At 44.7% G+C, this 12,082-nt stretch overlaps 1 protein-coding gene and 1 non-coding gene across 2 annotated transcripts; both read left to right on the top strand.

Annotated features, from left to right (window-relative positions):
• Position 1: 1 nt before the first annotated feature.
• Positions 2-75, top strand: trnat-agu (transfer RNA threonine (anticodon AGU)). Its single transcript has one exon. It is a non-coding gene; the product is annotated as a tRNA-Thr (tRNA).
• A 1,188-nt stretch (positions 76-1,263) lies between these two features.
• On the top strand, positions 1,264-10,289 carry lrp3 (low density lipoprotein receptor-related protein 3). Its single transcript, XM_073465088.1, has 7 exons — positions 1,264-1,395; positions 5,220-5,358; positions 5,472-5,677; positions 7,348-7,964; positions 8,143-8,615; positions 8,769-8,901; positions 9,429-10,289. Exons 1-7 carry the CDS (start codon positions 1,335-1,337, stop codon positions 10,287-10,289), a joined length of 2,490 nt encoding a protein of 829 aa, XP_073321189.1. The 5' UTR covers positions 1,264-1,334.
• Positions 10,290-12,082: the final 1,793 nt, after the last annotated feature.

The following is a 12,082-nucleotide window of genomic DNA, read 5'->3' as shown; positions in this document are numbered from 1 at the left end:
CGGCGCCGTGGCTTAGTTGGTTAAAGCGCCTGTCTAGTAAACAGGAGATCCTGGGTTCGAATCCCAGCGGTGCCTTTTGACTTCGCGTCACGACATTATATCACGTGTGGCTTTTGGACGTATGTAAAGACAGATTGAATCGCTCCGTGTAACACAGATTAAAGTGAGACTATCACTATTTTCCACCTTTACACACGTGCTTCATGGTTTATGTGAAAATGTTGAAATTTAATGTAAATCTACTGTATTTGACGGTCTGAGAGGTTTGCAGTACACCCATCTGACCACACGGGGGCGGTGACACAACCTCCTGAAGCAAGAATCTGGAGACTACAATGGAGGGACTGGCTGAGAAAACCATGAAGCAACCGCATCTTGGATGTATTCCTCATTCAACACTCAGACGCTGCTCATGATGTAACCTGTACTCCAGGACGATGTCTGCCGTTTATATTCAACTGTTCGTTACACTCACTGCGGGTGTGAGGAAGGAAGAAGACATATAAACAAAGGATAATATGGACCACTTTGTCCTGTTAGATGCGGCAAGCCCACCACAGTGGGCCCAAAGACGGGCGGAAGTCAGACAGATTTGCCTTCAAAATAAGACATGAAAAGTGCGATGTGTTTTATCTTAAAGAAAACATCCTACACAGCCATTACACCATGCATGAGTGCGTAGTAACCTAAAGCTAGTGAGACCCAATCATACATAACTGAAATATTTAAAATTTAAAACTGTGCTGTCAATAGCTGAGTACAAGCTTTCCTCCTTCTCCCAATTGTAGTTTAATACATTCATAAAATGTGCATGTGTGAGTAAAAGACAGATATTGTGTTAAAATATTACTTTGCTAAAAGTGAAAGTCACCTATACAAAAAGTGTCTGAAGCATCAAAAGTAATTTTCTGACAATAAATGTACTTAAAGTATAAAAACTAAAAGTACAAGTTAACTAAAGTAACTAACCCAACTATGAAATTTACATGTATACTTTATCACTTGAATATGGGTTTCCAGCAAGTATGCTCTCATAATGCACTCCCTATTGAAAATGTTGAGCGATGCTCAAAATGCTACACCTTAATGATTAAACATGAATTTTATTTTGAAGACAGTAACCGGAAACCGTGTGGCTCGCTGCGGCTAGCTTGGTCCTCGTTTCTTGGCTCGCTGCAAAGGACACAATGCCTTTTCACGGCGAGGAGCTTTTTGTGCTCACGGGTTGTCTGGTCTGAAAGCAGATGTCGGGGCTTTGTTGGACACAGATGTCGAGCGAACCGTGGAGATCGTGTCCGAGATAATAGCAGAGCAGAGTCCCCGGCGGCCGGACCATGGGACTGACGGAGCTGCTGCTCGGACTGCTGTGGTTCCGCTCTGCTCTGCTGTGTGCAGGTGAGAAACAACAATGCACCCACACTGCTGTAATGTTTACATGGAAATCTGTGCACACATCTGTCTGTGTAGTTAATCCTGCTTGGGGAAATGTGATTGCATGACAGAGATTTAAAGTATCAATACATTCAGTGAGTAGATTTGATGTTAGTGGTCGTTTGCCTGTTTGTCATCATTGGAGATTTTGTAGTTCAAAAAAGCTTCTAATATCTCTAACATCAGCGCAGAGCACCTCTGTGAAACGTGATGTTCACACCCGAACAGGAGAGGATGTTATTGCTCGCTGCTGTCCCCTGTGTCACTCCTGATAAAGTGATCTGATAGATGAAGACAAAGTGTTTTCATTGCTGTGATCGGCTGCAGTGAGAAGATGAGGCTATCATGCTGCAGAAACCTGCTGGGGGTTATTGATCTGTGGTGGGTAAATGATCAGGGTCAGTGTGGAAACATGGATGCTCTTTTACAAATGTGATGCTGCTATCAGCATTACATCACTGCTTCTCTGCAGCCAGTCAATCCCTCTTCTTCTCTCCTCCCCCTCCCCTCCCCTCCCCGCTCTCTCTATTATCATATCCTGCACTTTATTGGCATGAGAAAAAAGGAGGAGGCTGCCAGACCAACAGACAGGTCAAACACTTTCAGATTTGAGAGGTGTGTGTGGACGTGCATTACCGACGTTGTGTGGACATGTGTTTAGACGTTGTGGGGACCCTCTTTTCTTGTAGGGACGAAATGCAAGTCCCCATAATGTAAATGATCACGTTTGAGGGTGAAGACTTGGTTTAAGGTGACGGTAAGGTAAGGGTTTGGGTTAAGCAAATATGCATTATGGTTATGGTTAGGTTAAGTCTCCAGGAAGTGAATGTATGTCTATGTTATATCCCCAAAAGTATAAACAAGAGTGTGGGCAGGAAGGGAGACACCTCAAGAACAAGTTGTCACACACACCGTTAAACACACACTATCTCAAAACACGTGTCTGTACTTGTTTGACCAGGCTCCTTTTCACACATAAAGTACTGCAAGGATCAAAGTCACGAGCGCACACACCACACAGAGAGACTCACTCACACACACACACACACACACCATTCTAACCAGCTGTAGAGCTGTATAACTGAGAAAGAAGTAAACATGACCAGTTTCTCTTTTTTTCAAAACAGAGATTCAGGAGATTAAATTTTGTTTCTGAAAAACAACATGGATAAAAAAATTGAAGGGCTTAATGCTGGCACAGCAAAATGAAACCTAAAACCAACTTAATCCACCTGTTCCTCTGTCAGGTACGCTCTGTTCTGTTACCACTGGTGGGATTCAACTTGGTACATTTCTTCAATTTTGAGCGCCTTGTATTTTTTTCTTGCTTATGTTACTTCAGTGCACTACTTCACTACAGATCCGTTTTCACAACTGTATTTTCCTTTTTACTCTATTACTTCTGAGTTTAAGATTTCACCTTAAAAAGATGACGAGCTTTTTAAAATGTGATGCATTGTCAAAGATGAAACGTCACGATGAGAAATGTCTCTTTGGTGGAGGCTAGCTAGCACTACCTCGACCATCTACAATAGCAAAATGCTACTTCTGCAGTGCTGTATCATTATTAACAATCGAATAATGTCATATATGATCATATATCGCTTTCATGGACCATTTGCATCTGCAAGAGTTCTTTACTCATGACACCTTTCGACACATTTTGCCGTTAATATCTCTGTACTTTTATTTAAAGAATACATGCAATATGTAAGAATTGGCTTCCAGTTTAAATCATACTACAAACAAATAGGGGTCAGCATATCACCAGAGTAACTGCTACCTGCTGCTAACGGTAGCTGCCGTTACCTTGTAAGCTCACTTAAGCCCCTTTTAGTTAGAAAATGCGCCACTTTTGCAGCCAGGTAAAGGCTGCAATCTGCCGCCTCGTCTATGTGAAACGGAGGTGTAATATTCCTCCTTTGCAAAAAAGCCGCCACAGGGGTAGGCGTAAACATGTGACGTGACGTGAAGCACGAAGTTGGGCATGAACAGTGACGATTCTCTCGGCTGTGATGGTTAGCATCTCCCGGATCTCTGGGGCTTTCCAGTTGCTCATCTTGACGTCCGCGGATGAAGCGATGAACTGACTGCTGTGATCAGCTGTTTCCTGCTTTTAAAACTCCCGGCTGTGGGTCGCACAGCAGTGCACGTCAACGACACCTCCGCCAATGTCACGCAATTGCCGGCACATCGACGCCTTGGATTTACATAGCAATGGAGGTGGCAAAAAGTGTACCCTCCCAGGCGTCATATCGGCAGACCCAAACAGACCCCCAATATACCGCGGTCTGTCTAAATTCGCGGACCTAGCCGCAAAAAGGACAGCCAAATTGGCGGGTTGCTGTCCAGTATAAAAACGGCTTTAGCCGTGTAGCTAGAGGTCCAATTAGCTAGCCAAGTATGCCTGCAATTTGAGCTCACACCAGCTAGCACAGGAGCCTTGGACCGCCGGGGCTAGCTGGTTAGCATACTAACTTCAGTAGACATCTCTGCAACACAATACATGAATACAGAAGTTTAATGAACACTAACCCCATTTTGCCTCCAATGCTACATCTGAACATGAAGAAACTAAAAATAGGTGAATTCACTTTTCAGAACATCCTGGAGATTTTACTCCATGCCGACTCGTCCAAGCTGGCGCCATCAGGTTTTTAGCAATCTTTGAGTTTGAGCTTGATTTTGATTCAGAGGAAACTGCAGTTGAATTAATGATCATAGAAAAATATAAATTATTAATTCTACTGAAGTCTAACGGTGATCGGAAACACGCTGCACCAAACAGCAGCACTGTGCAGCTCTACTTCACCGACTACGTGGTCCGGTCCAGTTTCGTGTGTGTGTGCGCCTGTGTTTGTGTGTGTGCTAAGCAAGCCATGTCTTGGTAGTCGATATCCATCACTGAGCTCTAAATGATTCCTCCTCCCCACCTCCTTGTTTCACTCTAGCTTACTTTACTGACTCATCAAGAAAGAAACAAACACACACACTCAGCAAAAGTGAGCCGACTCACTGCTGTGTGACGATGTTGGATGATCATCGTCGAGCAGTTCAGTTAATGTTCTGTCTCTGTGGTTCTGGTAATTAAGAGGCTTGTTAGACAGCTTCTTCTTGCGTGTGTTTCATTCCTGCTGTGCCATTAGGCAGTAATAAGATGATTAAACATTAAGTAGGTTTATATAAGAGCCAGAATGAAGTCCTTCCCGTGGATTTTTCATTGACATTACAATTTAAGTCAGTAGCACCTCACTCTCCTCTTCCTTTTTTCGAACTTCAGAAATCTAACCGTGATCCTAATGCCTTTACTTCTCACAGAACAATGGCATTCATTGGCTGCTCTCTACACAGAGCGCTGTGTGTTATTCCTGGTGCTCCCCTTGGCCACCTCTCACTGTGTGTTGTTCCCTGGAGCAATGGTGTGATGGCAGCAGGCGATGCTGTTGCCTTGGCTGCCAGTTTGACTGCTGCTGCTTCTGTTTCAGGCCCCATGTGATCAGCACAGAGCTCCTCTGGAAAGCACTAAGGTCATTTGTCGTGTGAGGCTTTCTTTAAAAGTTTCAGCACTGGTTAGAGACAAAAGATCAGGATAAAATGTTGCTGAAACTTGGCGACATCTCTAAATGCATTAATGCTGGAAAGCTGTGAACTGTCAGAGTTCCTAGTTCAGATCTACGAAGGTTATAACGTGTTTTGTTGGTGATATATCAACGTCTGAAATCGGTGTGCAGAGACTGACATCACTAATGTGTTTGTTCCCATCTCCCTCCGTCTCTTTCGTTACCCAGCAGGCTGCAGTGAGCGGGTGGAGGTCCATACAGAGCGGAGGGGTGTGATCTACAGTCCCTCCTGGCCCTTAAACTACCCCTCTGGAGTCAACTGCAGCTGGCACATCCAGGGAGGTCAGGGAGAGGTCATTACCATCAGGTAGAACCCCTCATACACACACACACACACACACACACACACACACACACAAACACTGTACATACACATTGAAGCTGTCGTGAAAGCACCTGCCATCATCTGTTCTGCCCTAGTTTCCGTAACTTCGACGTGGCTGAGTCAGGGAGTTGTTTGGGAGACTGGCTCCTGCTGACTCCTGCGTGGAACGGGGAATCCAGGCTGTGCGGCTCCGTCCTGCCTCCACCCTTCATCTCCACCAGGGGACGCGTTTGGCTCTATTTCCACTCTCAGGCCAACAGCTCGGGGCAAGCGCAGGGCTTCCGCCTCTCCTACATCAGAGGTAAGCTGGACGAGGGAGGTTATGAGGTTATCTTTTGTCCAGTCTTTAATGTGGAAGATATTCTATTAAAATTAATGAGTTTTTTAAATGTTTTTTTAAGTGTATATTTTTCTACTTTTTTGTGTTTACTTGTCTTATTTGACTTTCTTGTTATAAGCTCTGGGAGACAAGGACATGAATTCCAGTGTACCTGTCCGGCCCTTTACCTGGGCAAATGGCAATTTAAATGTAATCTAATTTGAAATAAAGATTATAAAATGGTCAGTAAAGATAAACAAAATCAACAGAGCTTTGAGTGTTATGGCTAATAATGTCATATTTCATATCTACATGCAGTTATTTATCATACCAGCACAGCAACAGCCACCAACAGCCTATCATATTTCTATGCAACACATGTTACCTCTAGAACTGCAACAATGAATTAATAAGTTGCCAACTATTTAATTAATCAACATTAATTACATTGATTATTCAGATTGAGTCCTTTTCTTTACTCCTCTGACAGAAAACTGAAAATCTTCTGGTTAATGACAAAACGAGACATTTGAAGACGGCATCTTTTGGGAAACACTGATCAACTAAACAACTTATCACTTAATCAAGGGATAATAATCAACAGATAAATCCAAATGAAAATAATCATTAGTTGAAGTCCTTGTTACCCAGTCAGCAGACATTGTTGGTCTGCTTGCTCAACTCTCGTCTCAGAATGTGAAGATATGTGTGTACATTTTTGGGCCACTATGAGCTGACTGATTATGCTCCATGCTGTGGAGTATCGGGCAGAATGATTCCTCGGCCCAGATTATCTGTTAATGTGAGGGGTGTACAGATCCACCTTTATTAAGCACTCCAGGTCACAGGTACATTATTATACAGAATTCAGACATGTTTTTGTTGTTGTTTTGCTTTACAATATTAAATCATTAATAATTTAAGATGCCTGCAGCTTTTTTTTTCTTTTTTTTAACAAATTTGTTTTTCTGGCTTTCAGTATGGCCCAGCACATTACAACTGTGGCCTGGATCAGGATTTATATCAAAATGGATTATTAAAATCAAAAATTAATGAGTGAGCATAAGCTGCCAGACCGCGTTGTGGAGACAGCTAGACCAGTTGGGCAGTGATTGGACCTTACAGTGGTGACACTGAAGTGCATTTGTCTAGGAAAACTGTATATGTATATTTCTGTCACTAATAACTAATTACAGTTGTATATTACAAAGATTGCTCTTGATTTGTTTGTGATCTTGAGCTGCAATGATTAGTTGATCGATTTATCGATCTATTTTGATATGTGATTAATAGTTTTGGACATTTTTTCTTAAATGTGAGGATTTTCTGCTTTTCTTTGACATTTATGACAGTAAATGAAGAGTCTTCGGGTTTTGGACTGTTGGTTGGACAATAGAAGAATACATTAGTGGGTTTTGGGAAATTATGATGAGAATTTATCACAATTTTTTGACACTCCAGAGGCTAAACCTGGAAGACTGATCAACAATGACAGTAATCATCAGTTGCAGCCACAGTGTGATCTTGGAGTGAGAATGTTTTCTGTTGTTGCACTCAGCTAAATGCCAGCATGTCGCTTTGTGTTGTGTCAGCATCTTGTTCTTGAGTGTTCTTCGCTGGTGTTGCAGTCTGTCAGTTTCCTCTCTCTGCAGGTCACCTTGGTCAGAGCAGCTGTCAGTCAGATGAATTCCTGTGTGGGAATGGGAAGTGTCTTCCTCGCTCCTGGAAGTGCAACAGTCAGGATGAATGTGGCGACGCCACAGATGAACACGGCTGCTCCCCTCCCCCCACCGATGCCCAGCCTGGCCTCTGCCCCTTCGGCTCCCTCCCGTGCACCGAGGCCCAGTCCACCCGTTGTCTGCCCGCCGCCCTGCGCTGCAACGGAGCCCGTGACTGTCATGACGGCACTGACGAGCTGGGCTGCCCAGACACCACGTGTGGCAAACGTCTGGGGAATTTCTATGGTTCATTTGCTTCCCCAGATTTTTTCCGGCCAAACAGGAGCGCCGCGGCACAGCTGAGATGTTCCTGGTTGCTGGACACCCAGGACCCCAAGCCCATCGTGCTGCAGCTGGACCTGCGGCTGGGGCCCGGAGACTCGCTGCATGTGTATGACGGCCTGCTGCAGCGGGCAGAGCACCTCTTACAGGTGTTGTCCTATCATAACAACAGGCGTCCGGCGCTGCTGGAGTCGAGCCGGGGGCAGATGAGTGTTTTGTACATGGCCCAGCCTCACAGCCCTGGACATGGCTTCAACGCCACATACCAGGTACAGATGTCTTCAGATGTCTTCCTATGGCTCCCTTTCACTATTTCTACCTTTCCTAGGGAATCAACATGTTTCTGATTTGTATGGTTGAAAGACAAGACAAGCTGTTCTGTAGGTGTAAAGAACAAGCTGTTTCAGCGTCTAGACAGTTATGTATATATCTCCTCCGTCACTCTAGGTCAAAGGGTACTGTTTTCCTGGCGAGCGTCCCTGTGGCAGCGATCAGGGCTGCTACTCTGAACGCCAACGCTGTGACGGCTACTGGCACTGCCCATCAGGCCGCGACGAGGAGGCCTGCCCGACATGCCCCGACGGAGAGTTTCCTTGCGAGGGTGGTACTGGAGTGTGCTACCCAGCATCTGAGCGCTGCAACAACCAGAAGAGGTGTCCGGATGGGTCTGACGAGAAGAACTGCTACGACTGCCAGCCTGGAAACTTCCACTGCGGGACTAACTTGTGCATCTTTGAGACGTGGCGGTGTGATGGCCAGGAGGACTGCTTAGATGGGAGCGATGAGAGGGACTGCCTGGCAGCGGTGCCCCGGAAGGTGATCACAGCAGCTCTGATTGGCAGTCTGGTCTGCAGCCTCCTGCTGGTCATTGCACTGGGCTGTGCCCTCAAACTCCACTCGCTCAGGAACAGAGAGTACAGGTGGGAACACAACTCAGTCTTCTTTCTTTTCCTTTTTTTCTTTAACTAAGGCGTTTTCCTAATCACCTTAAAATTTGCTTAATCTATCTACATTACTTCATTGTTTTCTGTTTTCTTCTCCTCCTTGTTGTCCTCGTCCTCTCTCCCCTGCAGAGCTTTTGAGACTCAGATGACTCGCATTGAGGCCGACTTTGTTCAAAGAGAGGCTCCCCCCTCCTATGGTCAGTTAATCGCCCAGGGTCTCATCCCCCCGGTGGAGGATTTCCCTGTATACAACCCCACCCAGGTACTGCATTCACAAACAGTAATACACTCTGGGGCTTATTTTCCTGAAACAAAGGATTTGTGTAAACAGGTGTGACCAATTAGTTTTTGCAATAGCAGTAGTGGTACCATCCTGGCAGACAATATCTCTTTCTGAACTGCATTTCTGTGCTAGCAAAAAAATTCTGTCTGTGCATAAGCAATAGGCCTATCTGTGCATTCAGGCAAAGGCTATAGTACATAAATGTGTTTACATTATCACTACCAATTGTCCAGTTGGGCAAGTGGGTCAGATACCTACTCCAAATCAATTTTTACTTTGCCCCTATACTTCAAATAATTTCACTGTATAAACTTCAAAAAGACTGGGAGTGCAAGCACACACAAAAATGGAAGTATTGCCTGGTGAAAGTGGCATTACATTTACACAACTGCTATCTCAGCACCATCATAAAAGATGGTCCATCATTGGCCCCTTTTTTGGGTAAAATCTACTCAATATAATAGCTCTCTGTGTCTCCCTGTCTGTCTGCCCTCCCCCTCCTCCAGGCCTCCGTGTTACAGAACCTGCGGTTGGCGATGCGCAGACAGATCAGACGTCACTCAACACGGCGCACCAACTCTTCCTCCTCCCGTCGCCGCCTCGGCCATCTGTGGAGTCGCCTGTTCCACGGTGGAGTGCGAGCCAGAGGCCACGCCCCCCTGCTCGACACCCCCGGGCCGACACAGATAACATTAGGGCTCCACAGTTACCGAACAGTGGGTGTGCAAGGTCCCCAGGCAAGGGCCTGGTCTGGAGCAGGGCCCGGGGATGAGGTTAATGCAGTCGCAGGTTCCTGCTGCTCAGCCAGCATGGACCTGCAGCCCTGCACACCCGAGAGCCCTGCGTCACCTGTGTCCTTTCCATCAGAGGACGAGGAACTGTCGCCTGTCAGTAGGGAAAGCAGCAGGGCTCCACAGTCTGAGCCCCACACTCCTGTCCAGAGTGACTCTTCAACACATAGCGGACCCCCTACCACTCCCCAGGAAGCCTCCATACCCCTGTGCCAGCCGCGGGCATCTAGGAAACTGGTTCTGGAGCTCGCTGTGAACCTAAAGGGTGTTTCCTTGAGACGTTACTCCCCCTTGGGGCCCTTGTCCCCTATCTCACCCCCTGTTTTACCCAACAGCTCCCTGACATCTACACCCCACCCTCCCTTCCAGGGGCAGGAGGTGACTTCACCTTCTGAACCCTCATCTTCTTCTCTAACAGCAGAGGACAGCGAATGTCACTTTACTGTGGAAGTGCCAAGCAGGGAAATAAGAAGCAGGGATGAGAGGAGGAGGAAGGGCAAGAGCAGACTGTGCAGGTTCAGCGGGACCTTCAGTGATGAGGGAGGAGATTCAGGGAGGGAGACGACGCCATGCTGAAGAGTTTAGGAAGATAACTCTCCTTCTCCTCAGTCTGTTGAAACCTGCTGTCAGCAATATCTGCTCTGCTAAAGTGTCCTTGAAATGTGTCCCTAACAGACCCAGAGGTGAGATCCGTACCATAGCCCACCACATTGAGGAGGTACAGTAAAATATAATTAGCGCATGGCCATTCAGACCATTGAATGCATAAAAATTATGCAACTGCGGTCTTTTGCTAAGATTAATAAAACCAGCGTTGGTTGTGCTTATGGTCTGTGTCATACAGTAAATCTCTTTGTCAGACAGGAGCTTAATGTTGACTCCCACAATTAAAAACAAACAGACAGCCCCTATAAAACTGTTTGGACATAAGCTCATTATGAGTTTGTTCCAGATAATCAAACTCAATTCTGGCCACCAGTACAAATACAATATTGGCAACAGTTTCTTACAATGCCAAAGCAGCCTTTGTGTTGTTACCCAGAGCCATTATGCACCGCTATATACTGTGAACCAAGAAGCCTATAGAGTGATCACATCTGAATTTATCTGAATGGTCCCCTACTCTGTCTTATTACCACTTTACTGTTTGAGGTGGTGTCACTATTGTTATTGTATGACATTTTCAGAAGGTCATAGTTGGCTGTAGTAAAGCTGTCAATATTTTATATTTTCTTTACTGTCAACAGATCATATGAAAGGCCAAAACCAAATGTTCCATTTGTTCATCTCTCTATGATTTTCAACTTTACAACCCTGGGTATATACCTTCATATGTTAGAAGGCTAAATCATTTCCCAAAACAACAGGTTACTGAGGGTTTTTTTAGGAGTAAATATTGCTTTTATTAGGACTATTTTCTGCAATACACATTTGGTACACTACATAGTTATTTTGTAGCAGTAGGATGATGTACAATAGATTGAGTCAAAATAAACTACAGTGTCCATGTAAATGGTGATTTAACATTTCACTCAGTGCAACAGTGTGGCCTATTGATATGTTTTTAATAGTTTTTGGACAACAACAGAGCTCTATAACACAGAGGAATAAGATATATCATGCTACACAGACGATACTTGTTACTAAAATTAATACTTTGTTGGTTTCGGTCGTCTCATGGGATTTGTTCACAATAAGAAAATATGACCAAATTTACCTTTTAAATAAAACTTGAAATTTTGTCAAATGTTCTCATTTGCTTTCTGGTGGAGAGGTGAGAATATTGATACCACCCTTATATCTGTCTGTAACATGTAAGGCTAAACCCAGCAGCCAGTTTAGCTTAGCTCAGCTTGGCACAATGACTGGAAAAAGGATGAAACTGCTAGTCCGGCTTTGTCTGAGGGTAGTTTAAGAGCTTCAGAGGTGCTGGTTTGCATGTATTTGTTACTTTCAGACAAAGCCAGGCTAGTTGTTTCCACCTGTTTTCAGTCTTTGTGCTAAGCAATGCTAATAGACCTAAGCCAATGGGCAATTAAGTCTGTTCCCCAAAAATGTCAAAATATTCCTTTTACACTTAATCATGCAGCGGTTCAATCATGCCAAACCCTTGTCAGTATTTATTTAACCTATACTGTTTGTTCCCAGTGCTGTTCCTCTTTAAGAAACCAGAAGAACCTTTTCATTATGTTTTGGGAGTTGTTGCAAATAGATTTTTAAATTCAGCATTTTCTAATTAATATATCAATAGTTTTAAAAAGCCAAACTTGGATGGTAACTGAGGTATTATATTGCCTGTAACTCTGCTCCGCCCCTCGTCCTCCTCAATCAAACCCAACTGTCCTCTCAAGGAAGCCTTTCCTCACTTG

Source organism: Pagrus major, chromosome 4 (assembly GCF_040436345.1).
Source record: "Pagrus major chromosome 4, Pma_NU_1.0".
Taxonomy (NCBI): Eukaryota; Metazoa; Chordata; class Actinopteri; order Spariformes; family Sparidae; genus Pagrus; species Pagrus major.
This window is presented reverse-complemented; position numbering and strand designations above follow the sequence as displayed.